Source organism: Malaclemys terrapin, chromosome 11 (genome assembly GCF_027887155.1).
Source record: "Malaclemys terrapin pileata isolate rMalTer1 chromosome 11, rMalTer1.hap1, whole genome shotgun sequence".
Classification (NCBI taxonomy): Eukaryota; Metazoa; Chordata; order Testudines; family Emydidae; genus Malaclemys; species Malaclemys terrapin.
In genome coordinates, this window is record NC_071515.1 from 39393681 (window position 1) to 39417875 (window position 24195).

At 38.9% G+C, this 24195-nt stretch overlaps 1 protein-coding gene across 2 annotated transcripts in view; it reads left to right on the top strand.

Moving 5' to 3' along the window:
* Positions 1-24195, top strand: part of OLA1 (Obg like ATPase 1) — a 188692-nt gene that overhangs the window by 107484 nt on the left and 57013 nt on the right. For both annotated transcript variants that reach the window (XM_054044102.1, XM_054044103.1), the window contains 3 exons: positions 2502-2677; positions 15061-15141; positions 15423-15520. In XM_054044102.1, coding sequence (XP_053900077.1) covers positions 2502-2677; positions 15061-15141; positions 15423-15520 — 355 coding nt within the window. The remainder of the gene's footprint in view (positions 1-2501; positions 2678-15060; positions 15142-15422; positions 15521-24195) is intronic.

Below are 24195 nucleotides of genomic sequence, written 5' to 3' on the forward strand. Positions count from 1 at the left end.
AACCCTACTCAGGCAGTGAAGAGATGGTATGGCAGTCACTGAATGTGTGTAGGGTTCTTGGCTTCTACCTGTCTGAAAATCCCCTAGAAACACTTCATTTCATTCAAAGACCTTCAAAAAGAAGAGGCTGTCTCATCCCAGAGGCTGTCAAAATGCTATGAGATGAACATCACCCTTGAGGGCAGCATTAGAGCTCACTGGACTAGAATTCGTGCAGCTTTGATACCTTCTTTAGAGATGTTCCTGTTACTGACATGTGCAGATTAGCAACTTTGAATTCTGTTCACTCTTGCTAAAACACTATGCACTGGTGCAAGCAGCTGCTTCTGATGCCTCTATAGGCAGGGCAGTTTTGGAATCTGTTGTATTACTGGACTCCAGGCACCTACCACATCAAAGACACATAGAGACAGTCACTCGAAAGAGAGGTACTCATCTAGTAGTAGCTTGAGTTTTTCAAGATTTGTTGTCCCTATATGTAGTGCACTGCAGCTCTCTGTCCTTGCTGCCTGCTTTCCACTATTGGGAACTTGAGATAGAGAAGGGACTAAAACGGCAGTAGTCCAGCAGTCCCCTTTATTCTCTTGATGCAGAGCATGAGGAGAGCTGGGGGTGCATATATGGAACCACACGGACACTGCTAAAGAAAATTCTCTGGTCCTGGGCATATGGCGCACGTGCACAACTTGAAGCATATACACATAGGGATAACACATCTTGAAGAACAGAAGTTATTACAAGGCAAGTTATTCCTTGTTAATGACATTTCTGTTCATATCCAGATGTTATATCGCTAAGCTTGGTGTATGTTCTAAGTGATTTTTGGTTGGAAGTCTTTTAGTTTTAGGGAGCTAATTGATATGCTTTAGAGAATTTGAGAAGAAAGGGTTCGCAAGCTGCTGTTAGCATTTTCTACAATGTGAAAATGAAGATACACAATGTCAAAATCATTTATTCCATCTGTAAGCTACACACCTGCTGTTGTACCGAAATAGCTTAGACATTCTTACCATGTTTACTATGACTTTTTTGTAAATGTTTAAATGTAGTCTTTTTATTATAAAACCACTCTTTTCAGTAATTAATTTAAAAGTGAAAATGGTTGAAATGTGATAGAATGTTAGTTTTTTATACAATCTAGCAATTGTGAAGTATTGTCTTTAATTTAGAGTAGAAAATATCTTGCCCTAAATTTGGTGCAATAAGAGTGAAGTCCATTCATTTATTCCTTCACAAGATAGTCACATTTGGTGAGCTACGTTCCATGAATTCAGTAATATTCAGAAGTATATTAGTTTTGTTTTTCAGTCTCTTTGTTAATTTCTAAGTATGTTCTTGTGCTAAGGAATCTGTATAGTGGGTCATTAGGATGAAATTGATCCATGAATACTTCAGACTCCCTCCCGCCCCCCCGGTCCCATTTAAAACCTTTCTTAGGTTTTGTACAGGTTTTGTGATGCTATTCCTTATCTGATAATTTAAGAGTAAATCCCAGTTGAATTATGTTGCCACATTATGTCTTCAAAAGGGCATAAAGTCAGTACACATGCTTCAGTAATATGTTTTTTTTACCCTTATGTTTCCAGTTGGCAATTTGAAATTATGGCTTCAGCTGCACTTTAAATATGTGATAATAGATGTGTTTCTAATAAGGGCCAGCACCATTTTGTTCAGATGCTGTGAATGGTTGTCACTCATATATGACAAATGCACCTTCATCCGCTTCTTTGATGGCCTCCGAAAAACCATACCCTCAAATCAGGGCGATGAAATTAGCTGCTGTGTAAATTGTGTGTCTGAGTGGTTCATTATCTAATCACCGTCAGAACCACAGTGATAAAGTAGATTGAAGCAGGGAAGAGGTCTGCCAGATGATTTCAGGCCTTTTTCTAAATTCTGTTTCCCTTGGAAACCCTAGACAATGTGGTTCAGAACTTCAAAATTCTTTGACTAGAACTTCCTATGTATATTTTATGTACAAAACTTGTGGCTAATGATGGTGTTAGGATGACTCTTTAGATAGTCTCTTTCATTCTTCAAACCACTATTAAATATTTTAATTAATACAAAGGTGTTTTGAATTGGACTACCATGTTTTGCTGCTGATAGCCAAGACATTTTTAAGTAAAATGGCCCCAACTTTCAGGAAAATGCTTAAATCCATCCTCATTCAGGAAAGCACTTGAGCATGTGTATAAACTTAAGTGCTTAAGTGCTTTTCTGAATTGGAGCTGGTATGACTACTGTTCTGTACATGTCCCTGTAAAGCTTGAAATAATGGGGTAACAACATTTGTTAAGAATTAATTGCGAAGCACTTGAAGTACTATAGTGAACATATTAAATATTGTGTAGAATATTGTAGGCAACTGTTCTGCACTGGAAGAGGAATGGTCTATTTTTTTCATCTCTGACTTTCTATGTCTGATTATTACACTGCTGTTAATGTTGTGCTTTGTCTATTTAGGTTTAATACTTACTTTAAGTGTTCTTTTATTCTAGGATCGTTTGAGAATGATGATATCACTCATGTTGAAGGAAGTGTAGATCCTGTTCGTGACATTGAAATAATACATGAAGAACTTAGACTTAAGGATGAGGAAATGATCATTCCAATTATAGACAAATTAGAAAAAGTAGCTGTGAGAGGAGGGGACAAGAAATTAAAACCTGAATATGTAAGTAAAAAGTGTGCTATTAAATGTATAATTATTTCTTGTACCAGTATGTTTTCATTTGTGTTCACACTTTTTAAAATCAGTATAATGTAAAATTATACATAGACCATTATTTCTGTATTTATTTTAAAATTATCACTGCTGCAAGGTCTGTTGGGTTAAAATCATTAAAATGAGCTTCATTTTCTGTTGATAACCTAGGGTTACACTGAGGGAGCTAGATGCACACCATTTAAAGTACTTTGACATAACTCAGTCCAGTCTTGCTCAAAATGGGAGATGATACTGACCTTAGTGTATTGTGAAAGCTCATACCTGCCTAGATGGATATCCCAGCTCCTGCCTCTGTGTGCATGACCCTACAAAATCTCAACTTGCATCCAGATATCCTGTCACCTATAAGTAGGATGATATTCCCATTTATAAATCAGTAATAGAGATCGCTATAACCTTGTCAGACTTGATCATTGCAGAGCTCAGCACGTGATCTTCAGCTAAGCACCAAAGGCCTAAAAAGTCCTCCAGAGTTTGAAATTGGGATTTGCTCCCAAAACCAGTGTACAAATTCTGATGCTGTGCTATTCCCAGTGAGTGGTGTCTAGGATCATTTGTTTGCTTGGCTCCTCTTGAGCTCACTGAGAGAGGGCCCATAGTTGGAGCATTCTTGATGAGCATGCTAACATGAACATGTGCAAAGCATTGTGAGGGTCCCACATCATGTCCATCCTATGCTAGGGAAGGAGAAGCCCCTTTTTTGTAGCCCAGCAACTCCCACAATTCTGATAATGGACTATTTCACTCTTGCCTGCAGTTTCCAGCTGCAGCGCAGCCTGTGCTAGCCATGCCCCTTTCTCTGGCCTGCTGCCAGATTTTGTGCTACCATGACTGAAGTCAAGTGGTAGTTTGTTTTGCTCCTGACTTTTCTGTAATAGCCTATTTTATTCATTTTTGGGGGCAGTAGTAAGCAGCCTTTCTTTATTCTTCCTCCCTCTCGCCTGGATCTGTATTGAGCAGTGCAGTGGTCACAGCCACCTGGAGTTGGTACTATAGTGCCTCCCTGCTCCCCTCCCCCAAGCCACTCCCCAAACATGGCAGAGCTGTTGTTCAGACACCAAGGTAGATCCTCACAAATACAGAAAGTGTTGTATTTGTGAGGCAGCTTTTACAGGCTTTTTGGAGGGTGAATTGTGCCCTGCCTTTTCTCAGTTAGCTGACCCTTGCACTGCTAAGGTACAGGGCTTTGAGTAGAATAGGTATGTTGGGTTCCCTTCTCCGTGCCCCAAGAAGCTGAGACTCCAGCATAGAAAACCTGATATGGAGTTGCAGAGCAGGGATGAGGAGGACTCCAGCCAGCCAATCTTGGGGAGAGCTGCAGGGCTCATACTCAATTCCCTTTCTTGCCAGCTCAAACAGGGAATTCCGGCAATGGGACTTCGTCCCCGGGATAGGAGGAATGGGACCCCAAGTGGGGGGACACTGAGGGAGACCTTTCCAGACACCTCGAGGTGTTGCATAAAGCAAACCACAAAAGACCATGCTCTAGCCACAGCTGGTTGGCACTGTTGCAAAGCAGGCCAAGAAGGCTACCGTTCATGTTCTGAGCAGGGCATGTAAAAAATGCAACAGTGTTCCCCATGAAATGTTTGAAATAGGACAAGGCAAATACCTGCATCGCAAGACAAGAACCACAGTGTCCTGGCTGGATGACCTTAAGGCCATGAACATCTGACTTCCAATCTACACTTAAGAAAATTTCCTTAGCAACAACCTTTGTTGGCAAATGCTTCAGTGCATGCAATGAGATTTTTTTTTTTGGCCAGGGCCATGGTATCCTGCTGAGCAAGCCAGGGACCACATGTAGCTTCACCCCTGGAAGAGGTCAGTACTCACTCCAAACAAATACGATGCTCATCTAAATTCACAGATTCTCTCCTCTTTTGGGAAAAACTAGACTAAATATTTGCAGAAAATTCTACCAAACCAAAATAGTCCTTCCTCTTCCCTCCTCACTCAGTGCTCTAAGGAGGGACTATAAACCCAGCACCAGACAGAAATGTTCCTTTTGTCCAATTTTCTCACAAAAATACTAGAGGAAAGATAACAGATATATCTGGGTAAGCCCCATAACTGGGGAATGGGTGGAAAATCCAGAGGTGGTTCCATTGACTGTACGAGCCTGCTATGACAGTGAACAAATGTGCCTTCTCCCAGTTGGGAATCTGGAAGGCAGAATTTCCAGTTTCTCAGAAGAATGGTCCATATTGATCAGACAGAGAGATGGGCAAGAGAGAGAGTAAGTTGCAGATACTCCCTTGAACTAAGAGCTCCATCCTGTACCTTCTCCAGCCAGTCCCGCATCTTGAGCAACCCTGTCGTGTGAGCTGGTGTTAAATTAAATCTCGCTTCTACTGGACATAGGAGCAATAGAAAGAGTTCCCTCAGAAGAAAGTTTCTTAGATTTTTACTCCCTTTTGTTCATTGTCTAAAAATGTACCAATGGGGTCAGAGCCATCCTGGACCTCAAGCATTTCAACAAATGGATGAAATAAGTGAAATTTTGGATGGAGACCCTAGCTTTAGTGGTAGCATCCCTGTCCCAAGGGAACTATCTTTCACTCTGGATCTAGCAGATGCATATCTTTATAGTCCCATGTGACTGTACCACCTCAGGCTGCTAAAATTTGCACAGCTCACTATTTGCACCAAAAACTTTCATTCAGCCTCTTTGTTCTCCCGCCCCCCGGTGTCTTCACCACAGTGCTGGTGAAGATGTGGATGATAACAGCTAGACTCGTGTCTCAGGGCATTCACCTGTGTCCCTTCCTGGATGACATTTTGATTGGAATTCCAACCCAACCTGCATCATGTGGGATCTCTTCCGGCCTCCATGAGTTCTCAAAGATAACTGTTAAAGGGTTGGCTCTCGGTAGCCAGTTCCTTAAGTATCTAGGATGTATTTCATTAGGGTTCCTGGCCACTGCTGTTCTCAGCACACGCTGAAGGAAGGAAGTGGTGTGCAAGAAACACCATACAAACCTGGGACCCAGCATTAGGCTGTTTCTCCCCGTGGATCCCTGGGCTCTGGGAGGCAGGGGGTGCGGGATTCTGGGCTGGACTCTGGTGGGGAGGGGGTGAATGCGAGTGTCTTGGTGGGGGATGTGGGGGTGTCTCTCCAGCTGGGCTCTAGGGAGTAGGGGGTGTGGGTGTATGGGCTGGGGGGCACCTGGCAGTTGGGCTCTGGAGACCAATGGGTGCGGGTGTCAGCCCTCCCGCTGGGCTCTGAGGGGGGAGGAGGCAGAGAAACGGGGCGTTCTGGGAGAATTTTTTTTGTGTATGTATTGTTACAGACATAGTTGCTGACAGGTATTTTGAAATAAATTACCAGGTAATTGAAACTGGCGTGATTATGTAGTGTTATTTTGACAAATAAAATAAGCAGAATTTTTAATTTTTGGCTCAGAATTCCCCCAGGAGTATCCATCGTAACAGCACACTTACATTTATACTGATGTTCACTATGTTAGTCCTCCAATCACTGCTAACCTTTGTAATGGAGAACGTAAACAAAAAAGGCATTTATCACTTCAGCCATTGCCATGTTTTCTGTTATTGTCTTTTCCTCCTCATTGAGCAATGGGCCTACTTAATCCTTGGTCTTTCTCTTGCTTCTAATGTATTTGTAGAGAGTTTTCTTGTTACCCTTTGTCTCTTGCTAGTATAATCTCATTTTGTGCCTTGGCCTGTCTAATTTTGTCCATGTATGCTTGTGTTGGTTTTTATATTCATCCTTCATAATTTGATCTAGTTTCCACTTTGTGTATGACACTTTTTTTTCTTTGTTTTTTTGGGTTTTGTTTGAGTTTCAAGTCATTGAAGATCTCCTGGTTAAGCCAGAGTGGTCTCTTACCATACTTCTTATCTTTCCTATGTATTGGGATAGTTTGCTCTTGTGACCTTAATAATGCCTCTTTAAAAAACTGCCAGCTCTTTTGAATTATTCTTCCCCCCTCTTAGGCTTGCTTCCGATGGGATCTTACCTACCAATTCTCTGAGTTTGCTGGAGTCTTGCCAGCAACATGTAGACAAGCCCATAGTCTATCATCTTTACTGTGAGGAGAGAACCTAGAATTAAACTATTTACTAAGTGCATCAAGTTCCTTTACTTCAGTTTTAAGACTTAGCTTTTTTAAACATAAAGGGTATGAATGTATTGGATTGTCAGCCCTGGATACAGAAAGTTCCTGTTTATTCATAGAACAGATACATCACAGTTTGCAGTACAGTAACTCCTCACTTAACGTTGTAGTTATGTTCCTTAAAAATGCAACTTTAAGCGAAATGATGTTAAGCGAATCCAATTTCCCCATAAGACTTAATGTAAATGGTGGGGGGGGGGGTTAGGTTCCAGGGAATTCTTTTTCACCAGACAAAAAACTATATATTACAAAAATATACACACAGTATAAGTTTTAAACAAACAACTTAATACTGTTCACAGCTATGTTGATTGTGAAGCTTGGCTGAGGTGGTGAAGTTAGAGGGTGGAAGAGGGTGGGATATTTCCCAGGGAATGCCTTGCTGCTAAAATGATGAACTAGCACTTGGCTGAGCCCTCAAGGGTTAACACGTTGTTAATGTAGCCTCTCACTCTACAAGGCAGCAGGCATGGAGGGAGGGAGCATAGCAGACAGAGACAGACACACAACTTGTGTGTGTGAGAGAGAGAGAAATGCACACTGCCCCTTTAAGTAAGCTGACCCACTCTTAAGTGCATTGTCTTTTTAAGTGGATCAGGAAGTTGAGACAGCAGCTGCTGCCCCAGGCTCTCTCTGTCTCTCTCCACCTGCTCTATATGAAGAAGGGGTAAGCGGGGTGTAGGAGCAGGGGAGAGGGGGACACCCTCACATTAGCCATCCCCCTCTCCCCCCGCACAGTAACCAGGAGGCTCGGGGAGCAGATCCCAGGCAGAGGGCAGGAGTAGCACATGGCAGTGGGGGGTAGGGTGACCAGACGTCCCGATTTTTAGGTGTTTGTCCCGGAACTCAATTGGGCGCAATTAGTCCCGATATTTGGCTCCGCCAGCATTTTTTTCTTTCTTTTTTTTTTTGCTCCGCTGGCAGCACTCGGCTTCCCCCCCCCCCCCCCCAACTCCCTCCCCCGCCCCCGTGTCCTGATATTTTCTTCCTCTCATCTGGTCACCCTAGTCGGGGGAGGGATAGCTGCAATTGCTAGCCTGCTGGGCGACTGCAGCAAAGGGAACTTAGGGGAGCGGGGAGCTGATGTGGGGGCTGCCAGGCAACCCTGGTTCCAAGCCCCCACTAGCTAGCTGCAACGGGCTGCTCTTCCTGCAAGCAGTGGACAAAGCAAGCGGCTGCCAAAGGATGTTAGAAGGGAGCATTGCACAACTTTAAATGAGCATGTTCCCTAATTGATCAGCAATGTAACAACAAAACAACGTTAACTGGGACGACTTTAAGTGAGGAGTTACTGTATTGCAAAATTCATCCACACTATTGTGCCAATCTCACCTTAAAGGACCAGTGTCTATATTCATTTAATCCTTGGTGTTTCTGTTGAGACTGCCAATAAAAGTGGAAAATAAATTTCTAGTGGTAGTAGCTTTGTGATGTATATGAGAACGCGATCACCAGTTTAGTTTGCATAAATTTAGAGTTGAAACCAATCTCCCGAGCCATCTTTCTTTAAAATAAATGAATACTTCAAACAAAATGCAACTTCTAAAATAAATAAAATTAATTGGAATGTTTAAAAAAAAAACATTGAAGATCCTTTACATTTAGTAGCATAATAACAATGTAGTGCATATCTAGATTAGAAGAAATCTGTCCTGATGTTTTTGCCTAGTGGACTGTGAATAAGTAATGGACATGTTAAATGTGGTTAGAGGGTAAATGTGTGGATGTCAGCAAATTTGGACTATCCGCTACCAATTCTAATGTTTATAATGTTTCCAGGGGCTTTAACAGACACCTTTTTGTCCACTCTTTGATTTATTTATTTTAGTTGTTATAAGGTACCTATCTAAAAGCCCTAGTTGCTTTCATATGATTAAAATATACTATCCTTATTATGTGGGAGGTGATTTATAAATGGTAGCACAAAATAATGAATAGGTACTTGTCTTTATCTCTTTACCAGATCAACTGGATCAGAATAGAAGGAAGAATACACACATGCCTCTATACTCTGATAAATAGGATGTTGCTGATCTTTAAGGACAAGTATTCTTCATGGTTGTTATTGATAATTAGATCTTGTCCTGTCTGTGACTTAAGTAGCCAGTTGAGAATTGTCAAAAGCTTCAACCTTGTCTCCATCCTAGCTGTGAATATATAAAATGTTGCGTCATAATTTTTATAAAGTGCTTTTTACTCATTTATGAGCTCAGTTCCTCCCACTCAACACAGGGGGGAAGAGAGAGAGAAAGGGAAAGTCTTGTACATACTTTATTAACAAAGCTCTTGCCAGTAGCTTTTCTGTTGTAATGAGTAACTTAAGCAATAAGTTACTAGGCTTCAAGAAAATATTTCTATTGTTGATATATGTGATTACGCCTAAAGTCTTTAGTGGACTGTTTACCATGCTTAATGGGGTATTTAGAGGAAATTAAAATTCTTTATAAGGAGTGTTTTGAATGCATCAAAAATATTCTTGACAGATGTCGTGGTGTTAGAGTCGAGGGCACATTACATATTGTGACTTTTTGATATTACCAGTGCCCATAGAGAAGTTAGTGCCTGAACGCCTGTGACAAAACCAGTCTTTTCAATGTAAACTTGTTTTATGATGATGATATCTGACCTAATATCCAGTGGATTTTTAAGATTTTGCAAGGAATTTCTGTAAGAGTGAGAAGTAGATTTGTTCAGAAGAGAAATGCAGTGTTTCTTTTAAGTGAAGTTTGGCTATCTAAAGTTCAAGGAACATGAAACTACTACAAGTATTCATCCTTGAAATACAGCTTTCCCCATTCATATAATTTATTTGCCTTTTTTGTTTTGAAAATCCACAAGCATAGCTCCTGATTCCTGTAACTGAAAACCCCCAGGATTCGCAAGGCTGATCTATAGTAGAGCATTTTAGGGTTGTTAACACAAGTTGTCACCTGGGATGTTTGTAAAATGCTTCATATCTGCACACACAAATTCCTGTGATGTTTCACAAACATTCTCGGTATTGTTACAACTGCTGTAGCTCTGAGTAAGTCTTAGAACAGATAATTCTTTGCTCCAGTTCAGTTTGTTAGGGTAGGAGGGAAAACATCTTTCTTGAACTGTGGACACAAGAACTGGACTCAGTATTCCAGTAGAGGTCACGTCAATGCCAAATGGTAATTTAACCTCCCCACTCTGATTTGATATTCCCCTGTTTACACATACAAGGACTGCATTCGTCCTTTTTAGTAGAGCTCATGTTCAGCTAATTATTCACAGTGACCTCAAGTTTTAATCAGTCACTGCTTCCCAAGATAGTGTCCCTCATCTTGTAAATATGACCTACATTTTTTGTTCCTAGGTCCTAAGTCCTCTTCATTATTTACCGTTCTCCAGTCTTTGTGTTATCTGCGAAGTTTATCAGTAATGATTCTGTTTTCTTCCAGGTCATTGATGAAAATGCTAAATAGCATTTGGGGCCAAGAATCAGTCTCTTTCAGATCCCATTAGAAACACACCTGCTTGATGACTGTTTCAAAATGTCAAGTGGCACCAAATCAGATGTCTTACAGAAATTCATGTATACTACTATTTTTATCCACTTATCAAGACACCTGCCATCCAGAATCCAATATGAAATATGGGGTCCAAGAGCAACAATTCTAAGGCTTCAGCTACTCCTTGTAGTTTCCCGAGTAGAAGCAGAGAGAAGCTGACATGATTCTTGTCAGTTTCACTGCTGTACACATAATTCTGAACAGCAGCAATGAAATTGAGCAAGTGTCATCAATTTCATTTTGCTGCTGCTTGGGAAATCTGAGTAGCAGGATGATGTTTATACATTGAGGTTTTAAAGCCTTTGTAAGAATCTGATATCCTCATTGCAAAAGATTTGCAAGGAGCTGAAACCTTGATGAGACCACACCCTGCTCACTAGGATGGGCTGTTACTGACCTGTATCAGAATTCCAAGCCTAGAGAGAGAGGAGTGCAAATATGGGCCCTCCAAACAGTTGTGTAAAATGTAGCATTACTCAAATATACCATATTTGCACTGAAGTGTACATTATTTTTTGTGATACAGTAGCATCAAAGTCACTAGAGCTGTCTGTCTATGGAGTCAGGAAGACATTGCTTCACTGAGACTTTCAAATGTGACCTGTAATCTTCACAACTGCAAACTTATTCCCTTCCCCCAACCCCCACGATAGCATAAATTCTGCAGAAATTAATTACATGCCCTTTCAATTTCCAAAGGAAAGCTTCCCATTCTCCGGTGCCAAGTAGACAAGTGAATTTTTCAAGCTAGGGTTTAGTCCTTGATGCTGTACAAAGTATTTGGCACTGAGAGAGATTACTACTTTCAGCCACCCAAAGGATTTAGCAATGTATGCACATTCACACATGCTTTTTTTCCCCTCACCTGATGGATCTGATTAAGTTTATCAAGACATTCTGTGAACTAGTAGGTGTGGGTATATTAATTCACAATATTATAAACTGCTGAGATTTATTGGGTACAGCATTCAACTCATGGTTAAAAATCTTTGCGTTCTTAGGCAAGGCAAGGAACTCCAAAGCTCAATCCTGGAGGACATGAAGATAAATTAATGTACAGTTTTTGGCACTTCAGATATGGCAGGCTATATATATTTCCAAAGAGATGCTAAAAATATCTATTGTCAAAGATAAAGTGCCATTTTTAAAAAATCATGTGATATTTGACTTTTTCATAATATTTGTATTTCCTGTAAATTTAACTATTGTGGGCAGTAAGTGTGTGTGTTTGTTTTATTGTGGTACCCACTGTTGCATCATTGTCCCAAATAAGAAATAACTATACACGTATCATTGAGCAGGGAGAAAGAGGTCATTCCTCCAGTGAAAGAGTACATCAAAGTAGGAACTGGATAGACCAGACCTGATCAAACAAACTAGGTCATCTGTCTGTATTTCAGTTTAGAATAGTGCTAAGTTAACTAGGAGGATGATTAAATATTTGTAAATGAATGTTAATATTTTAACCAACTAAGATAATTGCTAGATTAAAATTTTTAGGCCTAAATAAAGGCAATTAATTAAACTAAACTAAACAACAAATTATGTAAAAGATTAAATATAACCTGAAAAGCTCTAGCTAGCTTTTAAAAAAATTATTATTATTATTTGACCCTAGAACACTGGGTCAGCAGGTGAGCGAGAAATATGTGAAAATAGTTGTCTTTGTTCATATCTCACCACACAACCTTGCCACACTTCTCATTCAAGGATTATATATAATTTAACCTGAGCTCTGGCATGCATGCTAGTGAACCTTAATTTAATTTAGCTAGGCCTTTCCTAAATTTGCGGACTACCTGCTTTACTTTACACTCAGTATAATTTCAAATATAAATTTGCCTGGTATGACAGAGATACTTTATCCTTTTTTCTTCTTCTGTAAATTTTTCTGAGATCAGACATAGAAGAATGTCATGTTTGTTTTATTTATTTTTATATTGTTTTCTGTTGCTCCATTAATTTGTGTGTAAAATAAATAGGCTTCCAATTTACATAACTATATATACTGTAGGGAACTCTTATTGAGAATTGTCAGTCTTTAACTTACGTTAAGAGAGTTTAAAGTTCGGCACATAATCTGAGCCCCTCTGAAAAATCTCACAAAAATCAAAATGGATTTAGACATGTAATTTAGGCAGCCAAGTTTTTTTTTAAAAGTGATATAGTGACTTCCTTCTGTATGTTTTCTCTCTTACTTTTTTGTAGATTTGAGAGGGATCTGTAGAATATGCTTATCTTTCAGAGAGGGCAAAGCTACTTGCTTCACCTGTGTTTAAAGTTATCTGGAGGTTCTAATCCACTTACCTGCCCTTGACCTTTGTGTCTTTTGCTGGGATAATCAGGGGCTAGGTCAGAAATAAACTGAGTATACAAATTTTGATATACACACCCTCACTCATGTGCAGGCAAGTTCAAAAACTTAGCTAATTGGTCCCAAAAGACTTGAGTATGGCTGTACGGAAAATACTACCTCCAGATAACTCCAATTAGAATTTAATTCCTTTCAATTCTTTATCTCAATTTTGGTGTAATATGTTGCTACTGGGGAAAATTGTAATGTCAAAAGCCTTTGTGATGGGGTTTATAAGTATATCCAAAATATTTTTAAAATCAGAAAAATTATGCAAGCAAAAGGTTCCTTCACTAGTTAACAGGATTGGTTGAGGAGCTAATGATTTTTGATGAAGCAAAAGCTGAGAAATAGCATTTTAGCCTTACAGTTTACATAAAGTAGAATCTTTCCTTATCTATTTTTGTTGATTAATTAAAAAAATGAAAAACACTTAGGATAAGATAAGATGGTACTACTGTTTTCTTCTTTTGTATAATCTTGTTGCATGTCTCTACATAAGCTGTTCTGGCCACTCATCATAGTAACCAGCTGGGCCATTTCACCTGCTGGAGCCATTAAAGAGGACTCTCTCCCCCTAGATTAATCCCCTCCGACATTAGTTTTTTGCTCTGACAACTGGAGCAGGCATTCAGAATTTGCAGGTGGCCAGTGTGACACACATAATTGCCTACAATTTTAGGCAATGAATAAAAATGGTCTACATTACTTGTCAAAGGTTGTATATGCAGTGCCAAGTGAGATCTATGGGAAGCCTTTTAGGGTTTAAAGAACAGTTAATAGCAAGGCACAGTGCTTTTTTAATCATAATGCATTTGTAATATAGCACTTTGATCTTCTCCTTGTAGGAAATGGTGTTACATTAGCCACTTTTAAACATTTATGAGTGAAATTCAGTTATAGGAGAGTAAAAGTGATTATTCTTAGTCAGAACATGTTAGATTTCATTAAAAGTTTTCTGCTTGCCCCTTCCTTGTTAAAATCTGTGGGGAGTCCTATTCCTGGAGGGTTTCAAATCAGGATCTAAGCATTTAGAAGAGTCTTTTCCTTGTTTTTCCCTAAAGCAACTGCAAAACTGGGAAAAGAAGTTATACTAAATAGCAGAGCTATTTATAGCTATTTTATAAATCTGTTTAACCTACATACGTATCAGTAACTGTAAATATTTTGTGCACTGAAGAAAAATTTTGGGAATAGAATTTTGTATGTAAATATCTAATTGTATATCACACCAGTTATAACTTTTAATAAATGCATTGTTTAAAGCATGACCATAAATTATCTACAACAAAAAATAGATGACTCTAAAATGCACTACTCCTAGAAGAGCCAAGTTTGACCTTTCAGACCCAAGAGCCTTTTATTAACACCTGCCTGTAAGGAGAACCTTGCCACACGCAGCTTTCAGATTCAGAACCACAAAACTGATGAGGAAAGGCTTGAAGGGTTCAGTTTGTGTCACTTGCTGTTTGCCGTTTCCATTTCACAGATGATTAATCTTTCTGTGAAGAAAGGCCAGAGAAACAAAGCACATTGGGCTCTTCCTGTAGTTACTCCTTCTGAATGCACACTAGCTTGCTAACTAAAAGGCCTTTAGATTTCCTGCAGAGAGAGATGTTCTGAAAGTGAATGCAGCTGGTTGGAGGTCACCAGTGCAAGGCTCTTGCCATTGTGTAATGGAGGCTTTGGCAGGTTTCATTTTTTAGGGGAGGGAGAAGGTGTTGGCAAAAAAATTAATGCAGAATAAATAAGGTTTGGGATATTTGAATTAATTTCTTGAAGGGTGGATCATCAATAGTAGGCTCAATTTCTTTTGCTAACAATTTAAAAAAATATATTCACTCTGTTTTTTCCTCCTCCACCCATTCCCCTTTCTAAATAGTGTGTTTATATTGTATGTGGTCTCACCCACTGGATGCTGAAATGTTACATCTTACTGAGTTTGAAAAGCAATCTAAAATGCCCTTGGATTTTTACATCTGTTTTATGATCTCTATTAATTTGGGGAGGGCTGCTACTAAAATACTGTGTATTTAACTTTCTAAGTATAGGTGTGTTATATTAACATTCACCATTGCTTTTTAGTGACTTGTTTAAAATGGTAATATATTGTTTTAGCTTTTGAGATATAATTTGAATTCATTTTCTTGTCTTTTTAAGGGATGTTACCTAATTTTTAATTTGAGTATGTATTGTGTATTTTGGTACTTTTTGCATATAGAAAATAATTGTCTGGTATCCAGCTGAGTTTGTTCTTCATCTACTTTAATTACTTTGTTTCTTCTTAATCCTGCATAGGACATAATGTGTAAAATCAAAACCTGGGTAATAGATGAAAAGAAACCTGTGCGCTTCTATCATGATTGGAATGACAAAGAGGTAGGCTATTATCCCATGCATAGACTCTTAATATTTCTACCTGTTTTCACTTGGTAAAAATATTTAAATAGAAAAGAATCCATGAGATTTATAAGGTATTGAATTGAAAGTTCAATTTATCAGTAGATTTTGTTTATCAAAGTATACTGGATAGATTACTTGAAGCAGTTATTTGCCCTTTCAGAAATACAATTAATAAAAAAGAAACTGAGTTTGAAAATGTTGTATTACACTAACTTCATTCTGTTTTTAAGATTCTATCTTTATATTCTCATTTTTAGATTGATGTGTTGAACAAATACTTGTTTTTGACTTCAAAACCAATGATTTACTTGATTAACCTCTCGGAAAAAGATTACCTTCGATGTAAAAACAAATGGTGAGTTTGCTTAGTTTTAATATATAGAATTCACACTTGTCTTTCATATTTCTCAATGGCACATACTTAACTATTCTTTAAAAGGACATAAGGATTATTCTTGTTGTTTTAGTTAATATAAATTGATATCTTTTATACTTATTCTATCTCCGTAAACATTCTGTCTGAGTGCAGTGGTGATAAAAATGCCCCTAATGAATTTACAAAACAGAAGCAAATCCTTTCCCCTCCTTCAGTTTTTACATAAACTTAACTGTGAAGAAAATAAATCCATTTCAGAAACGGACTCAATCTGGTTAGAAACCATTACTTTCCAATAAAACTGGCTTTTTAAACATTATTTAACACTGATTATTCATATAATTGCTTTTCATTTGTTATGTGCTGAAAGAATAAAACTATTTAATTTGTAATGTGACAGAATTTTTTGTACTGTGGCATTAATTTAATATTGAACATTTCAACAATACACTTCCATTTACGTTTGAGTGCCAACAGTGCTTGGCATTGTTAACAGTTGTGTGTAACACACAAAGGAAGACATTTTACAATTGCCTTGTACTATTTAGGCCTACTCTCAGATACTTCATGTAAGTAGTATTTTTACCTTCATGCACGGTTTTTACTCAAACAAATATTCTTGTTGATGTCAAGATGACTTGGGTGGATAATGTTTACAGTAAGGCTCTATATCAGACACATAGTGAACTGGATGAAGATCCAGTTCCAACATGGTGAAAATACTTTGGGTTTCCATTGTTGAAAAGCACAGTGTGTTAGCTTGTCATAAAAAATAGCAGTTGAGATAGACAATTGGATTGGAGAGGAGAGACTGATTAAATATTACACTATAAGGAAGAATTAATGACAACATACTTGTTCTAAAATTCACAACAAATTATATAGTTTACAAATCTTTAAAACACTTTAATTGTGAGATCTTTAAAGTTTTGGGATATAAATGTATGTTTCTGAACAGAGAGATGCTTTAAGTCATCCAAACAAATGAAAAGTATCTAAAGCAAAATATCTGAATCCTCCTAAAATACACCTCCTGTTTCTCCCTGTACTTCATTAAGTACTTAGATGCACATGGTTTCAATTTTCCATTAAAAATTCTCATTTCCATATGATATCAAAGAGCGAGAAGGCTTTAAACTGAAAAATAAACATTCATAGACTGGAAGCCAAAACAATAATTAATGTCAGATGGTTAACTCCAATAAATCATTAGAATAAATTTTCTGAAATTACTGCAACTAAAACTGTCTTGTTGATACTACTATAAGACACTTGTATTTATGATAAGGAACTGAATTTAACCTTTCTGAAAGTTTATATTTTTGAAAATACAGATTTAAAATTGAAACTTAGTAGAAACTGTGATAGCTAGTCCTAAATTTCTCCATATTCGGTCAGGAATAGAATTTTTAAAAATGTATCACCTGACAGTGCAGTAAATCTTAACTGTCCTAATTTAAGTGCAAATGTTTGAAGCTTTTGAGGCTCACTATGACAGTACAATGTTTATTTGAAACTGGGTGAGTCAGTTTCCAAAAGGGATTTTCACACCTGTATTTGGATGATTACAGGTAGAGTTCAGTGGCTCTAATTGTACAGTAAATACCATTTCCCAGACCCTAATAGTAAACAGACTCCTTGTGAGATGCCAGTCTGTGATTTAGCTGTTGCCAGACATCCCCTGTTTTTTGTGAGACCAGTTGTGGTGGAGATATGGTTATAGCCAATTGAAAGAAAACCTTTGTATAAATTACAATTTTTAATTTGTAAAAATCTAGACGTTTGAATTGGGAAGTCAAATAATGAAATGATTTAACCATTTTTATGCACAACTAATGATTTAAGTTTAAAAAAAAAAAATTCCAGCTCTCATGAATGTTAGTGTAATTGTAGCTGAAAGATCAAAGCCTGGGTAGCTGAGTGATGTTCCAGAAGAGAATTTACCACATAGCCATTTTCAGTACAGTTTCTGCCGCCTGCTGTTCCTATTTTCCCTCAAGCTAGCCATTGACTACCCCCTGTGCATCCCTGCTCGTAAAAAATGATTGAGGAAGTATTTGTCATGTATTTATGAGTGGGAAACATTGTGTGATAGGGAATGGCATCTACTGGAGCCAGAAAGATTGCCATTTTCCTTCACTGAAGCATTCTTATAGCTTTAAATCCACAGTTTGTGCAACATAGCTTTTGTATTAAAGTACAGAATAAATTTTTACTGTGTAGGATGCTAACGGTAGGCTTTTGTCATTTATGGCAGTGCAAACAGATGCAAATGATTAGTATATATTTTATTGTGAGATGCCTTTTAATTTGTGATTTTTGTGTGTGTATGTGTTCATGTTCTTAATCTGAGCTACATTTGGATAAGTTGCTCAACTAGCAAAAAAAAAAGTTTTTTTAATGTAATTTGTAATATAACAGAGTTAAGGTTAATGTAGGAAATCAGTAATATTTTCGTAGTTTTTTCAACAACTAGAAAAGTATTTAAAGCATTAGCAAAGAGGAGGGAGAGGATTTTGATTGTGGATACAAGTGAAAACTAAAATTGTCTTTGTTTTAGTGGGTCACCCTTTCAAAATTAAAGAGCATTTTAATTGCTAATTTAAAACACATTTAAATGTAAGTGGTAATGTTATTTTTCAATCTTAGAGAAGAAGAAAACACTGTGAAAGATAAGACTGTTGTCTGTGTGAGTAGGTGTATTGACCTTTTGAAAGATGTAAAAACTGGAATTGCTCCAAGCAGCTACTTGCTGGTTTTAACAGTGTTGAATTAGTCATTCAGTTGATTTATGATTAAGACCTAGCCCTTGAAGAGAAACTGCTATGACAGCTGTGTTAGTTGAACTTGTATTATGATCAGATGACCGTTAGGATGAAGTTGTATAGAGGAATCCACTGAAACCATTTTTATTACATATTGCTATTCTTTAAATGAATAATTAAAGTAATCCAAAACCTTTTAAAATTCCTAATAATTTTATGGGGACCTATAAACTTAACACTTTCTAAACATCTAGTTTTACTCAGATCAAAGAACACTACATACAGCATATTAATTTTCAGTTAAAAATGCCTACAAGCAAACACAGGACATTAGAATTGTCAAACCTTCACTTAATTAAGGGTGTAAATTTCAGTCTTGGCATATTTGGTGCTTCAAGAGGGTCAGAACATATTATCCATTTACGAGATACTTTTTTCAGTGTAATATGAGAATTTACTTTGCTTCAATATATCTGTTGGTTTTGATATGTTAAAATGTTTTTTTTCCCCCAACTTAACATTGATAAAGTGTGTATATATATATCAAAATTGTAAAAATTGAACTTTGGACCTGAACTTCATTTTCTGCCAAGTAAAATTTTCTTGTACTAATCCTTTAATGATGTTTTAAAGCATTGAAGACTGTAAATTGAGAGTACTTTCTAATATTTATTTTCCTACTTCAGGTAACACTTTATATTTGGGATAAACAGTTTGCAAGAATTCCTCAAAATTGATTTCTGAGTGCTAATCTTTTGTGATATAACTCAGATTTCAAAAACTTCTAGAGTGCCCAAATATATATGCAGGATCATAATTTCAGAACTATATTTCAAAAATTCACTGCTAGGAATTTCCGTGATCTATGAGAACTAGCTGTTGAACAGACATTGAAAGTCAATGGGGAATAGGTGCCTAACTCCCTTAGGCCCCTTTGAAATTCCCAGGCCATAAAAATAGAAAAGACTTAAGAATACTTGTCATAAGCGCTCTGTTACATTATACCAAATTTTCCTGCGTTGTCATAATATTTCATACCATGCAAGTCAGCTTTCAAGCCCCTCACACCATTCCTGCCACCATCAAAACTTTTTGTTGGATAATTGCAAGGAGTCTTGTCATTGTCTTATTTGATTAATCCTAGCTTGTGAGAAGTTAATTAGTGAAATAACAAATTACTGTTTTCATATAGCGTGTGTGTGTGTGTGTGTGTGTGTGTGTGTGTATATATATATATATATATATAGATATATACACACACAAACCAATAATAAAAATTATGTATATACTATATTATGTAAATTTATGTAATATTCATATTAATACATTTTTAAGGGCAGAAAGGGACCATTATGATGATCTAGTCTGGCCTTCTCCATATCAGGCCATATAATTTCAATAGTTTAGTCTATTTCATTATTCCATATTGTCTCAAATGTTATGACTCAAAAATAGAGACAAATAATTACAAAGTACCAGGAGAGAAATGTGAGGCAGAGAGTGGGTGATTCAGCAAATAGGGAATGGTCTTTAACCTATAGGTCAACTGTTCAAATTCAGCCTAGGTCAGTAGGAAAAGAAAGTTGTTACTATCTGATGGTTATTTAGGAATTGGTGAATCTCAGTCTAGTTCCCATTTAAACCCTGTTCTGAAGTCAGAATTATTAATTTTATAATGGGCTTGTCTAGAGTGCTTATTACTACAGTATATGAGTGCTTCACATATGTCCGTTAATTTATCTTCACAATGTCCCTATGAGAGGATTGGTATATATATATGGGGGGGTGATATTACCCTCATTTTAAAAATGGAGGACTGAGACACAGAGAGATTGAGGTTGAAAGTATCTGCTAATTTTGAGTGCCCAATTTGAGACGTCAACGGCCTGATTTTGCAAAGTGCTTAGCTTTGCATATCACTTCATATTTTAAAAGCACAACTCTCATTGACTTCAGTTGCAGTTGTGAGTGCTCAGCACTTCTATAAATGAGACTCAAGAGTCTCAACTTGGGCACCCAGAAAATGAGTCCGTAGTTAGGCCTTGTCTACACTACACAGTTAGGTCACTATAAGGCAGTTTATGTTGAGCTAATTATGTCAGTGTCTGCACCCTACAGCCTTGCTCTTGCCAATGTAAGTGCCCTACTACTCTGACGTAATAATTCCATCTTCATGAGAGGCATAGGGCTTCTGTCAGTGTAGTTAGGGCGACACAGTGTCTATGTAGACGCTGCATTACTTACATCGGTTGTTGGCTGTCTTGTCAGGAGCCGTGAAATTGCCAAGAAAGCTAGGCAGCTAGAGCCCAGCTCCCCCCCCTCTCCCCACCCCAGCTTTCCTGGAGAGCTGGATGGCTGGACCCCGCTCCCGGCTGGGAGCTGGGGTGAGAAGCCCAGAGGGCTGGACCCCGCTCCCAACAGAGAACATTGGCTGTCTTGTCAGTTTCATAGCTGCAGCCATGAACAGGTGGGGAATGAGGAAGTGAGAAACCCCAGGTGGCTTCTCCCGCTCCCAGCGGGGAACGGGGAGCTGCAGGGAGGGCACAGCCCACTGGGAGCCTGTGGGGCAGCCGGGGTCCCTGCAGGGAGCTACCAGCGGAACTGAGAGACCGGACTCTCAGCTCCCCACAGTGCCCCTCTTAGGTCGGGGAAGTGCTCCTGGTGAGGACGTGCAGAACTGCAGTAATTACTTCCGTGGCTGTAAGTCAACCTAATATAGGTCGTCTTAAGTTTCTAGTGTAGACATACCCTTAGTGACAACCTTTGAAAAATGTGGTTTAGGTGACTAGCCTAGCATCATCTAGGAAATCTGTGACAGAAGCAGGGATAAAATCCAGTTTTCCAGGGCAGCATTCACCTGTCTTAACTATGGGACTGTCCTTCCTTAAATCCCATGTCTCATTTGCTACATATCTTCCAGCTGCTCCAGAAATTGAGGCAGGGGTTCCACACTGTCTCCTTTATTACACAGCCCTGATTCATCCTGAGAGCAAGTCGATTTGACCTAGTAATCAAATGTATACACACAAGAAGGCCACGTTAAACTTGTATCTGTGCATTGTCCAGAGATATCCAGGAGAATGCCTCTTAGCACCATATTGTCTGGCTCAGGAATGGAGAAGCACAGAAGCATGGAGAAGGTCCCTTCTTGACCTTCCCATGACGGCAGGAGACACTCGTAAGCATAACTGCAGATCTCCCTCTCTGTCCACCTCTAAGAGGAAGAATCCTTCCCTGCTCCATCAGAGTTGAGCATGTTGTTATGACCATGTCTCAAGGACTCAGTCCCCTAAGCCTCATGGTTGACCAGAAGGTGCATAATACTAAGACTACCTTGGTACCAGCCTCCATGTTGTCGGTGGCACTGACTTTAGTGCCGAGCCACAGTAAACAAGAGGCCCAAAGCATTGGGAACCATTAGTTCTGGATAAGGACAATTGGTGGGAACCCCCATGCATTGTTGGTACTGCCTCAACCCTGCCACGAATCACTGATAACTAAGAACCTCCCCACAGTTGCTTCAGTGGTACAACTAGACAAAATTCCATATCCCCCAAAAGGTGTAGAGATGTTCATTGTTCCAGAGGAGCCGCAAATTACAATTGATGCCACCTCCACCTATTTTGGTGGCTGCCTGACACAATTTTCTCACAATTGAAGGGTGACAACAGTGGCCAGTTGGGTGCTGGATATCATCCATTCCAGCTATACTGTCAAGTTAATCTCCTCACTCCCTTCAAAACCCCCTTCCCTGTCCCTTTTCAGGGACTGCTTGCACAAGGAGATCTCATAGACTCATAGACTTTAAGGTCAGAAGGGACCATTATGATCATCTGGTCTGACCCCCTGCATGATGCAGGCCGCAAGACCCTTCCCTGGACTCTGCCGTTGAAGTCCCCAATCCTGTGTTTTAGTGACTTCAATCGGCTGAGACCCTCCTGCTAGTGATCCCTGCCCCATGCTGCGGAGGAAGGCGAAAAACCTCCAGAGGCTCAGCCAATCTACCCTGGAGGAAAATTCCTTCCAGGAATCCTGCAAGAAATAGAATCTCTTCTTCTGGGTGCAGTAGAATGAGTACCACCACAATGTTAGGGGAAATAATTTTATGCAAAATATTTCCTGATTCCCAAGAAAAAGGAGGATGGAAACTCATTCTTGACCTCTTGTGTATCAATGTATTTATTCACAAACGGAAAATCCATTTGGTTACACTGGACAGAGACCGTGTGTGCACAGCTCTCAACATGAAAGATGCATAATTCCATGTGGATGTCCAGCCTTTTCACAGAAGGTTTCTCAAGTTCCTGGCAGGTCCCAACCACTAATAATACAGGATGTTTCTGTTCAGCACTCAGAGTATTTACAAAGGCATTCACAGTGGTAGCAGCAGAGGCCTGTCATAATGGCTGTCTTCTCATACCTAGTAGACTGGCTCCTGACAGGCAGGTTGTGACATTCCCCAGGATACAAGCTGGACTGTTGGACAGATGTGTCCCCCCAGCTCTCCAATTGGGGTGCCTTTTACACTGCTTAGCTGTGAGAACCACCACTCCTGGTATATTTGCATGGAGTCTCTAGGATGCAAAATTGCTCCCAGCTGAATCATGAGTGCTTCCAGCCATCCACTCCTGAATTATATTCCAGAGTGACACCTGCAAATTTCCAGTCCCAGATTTGTCCCTAGAAATGTGCGTCGTGTTGCCTACCTCTTTCCTTCTGTGCAGTTCATAGAAGATAGTCATTTCATTAATAGAAAATGGTATGTACAAACCATGTTATCTCAAATAGAGGTTCCAGATACTTCAATCCAGACACACACTGGTTGAGATAAAATAATAAAACAAGTTTATTAACTACAGAAAGATAAATGTTAAGTTATTACAAGTAATGGGGGCCTAAAAGTCAGAATTGGTTACAAAGAAATAAAAAGTGAAACACAAACTGATACCTAACTTAGTAAGTTAAATGAATTCAAAGCAAAGGTTTTTTCCACCACATGCTTTTACTGGTTGAACTCTTTCAGTCAGGATCTCTCTCTCTCTCTCTCTCTCTCTCTCTCTCTTTTCACTAATGCTTCCTTTGTCTTTCAAACGTTGTTGATGCCATGACTAGAGATGAGTGGATTTGTGTCCTCTGTTCTTCCTTCTTACAGCATTTCTGTTCTTTGAGAATCCTCTCCAGCTCGGATTCAGGCAACAGCAAGTCTGTCTGCCAAGATGTACATTTCTTGCTCAAACCCTTCTTCCTGCCAGAGAATGGCTGCTCAACCTGATAATAGTCCACTTGATTATGTTGACACCTGGCTGAGGTGCTTGTTAGCCTTTTGTCTATGAGGAACTGGTTTGGGCTACTTTTGTAAACTTGGAGCACGTCTCAGGAATGTCATACAGTAAAATCTTATAACTTTACGTAAAATGTTGCTACACATTTTTACCAGGACAATAATGTTCAGTAGATAAAGTTTTCAAACCTCACAAGGCATACTTTGTACAAAATTCATCATAGTCTTGTAAAAGTGGTGAACATAAGGTTACAGGCTGTCACACAGGTGCTGACTAGAAGTTCTGACATCAACATCATTGCTGCTCCATCTCCAAACATCCCTGGGAATGTGTGTGTAAACAGAACAGTCTAACCCGAATCTGATGTAAGCTATGGAATTCATAGGCGCGACTCTAGACTCAGTCAGGGCAAGAGCTTACCTCAGTGTGGACAGTTTCCAATTCACGAGCAACCTAATCAATCAGGTAATACTGTCCTCATAGATCAATACAGGTATACCTCGTATTTTTGGGTCACATGATGTTGTCCTTATGTGACGTTTGCAAGGCTCCACCTCTATTGCCTTCAGGGTTGGCTTGAACAGTGTGTATGCTTTGCTAACACAAC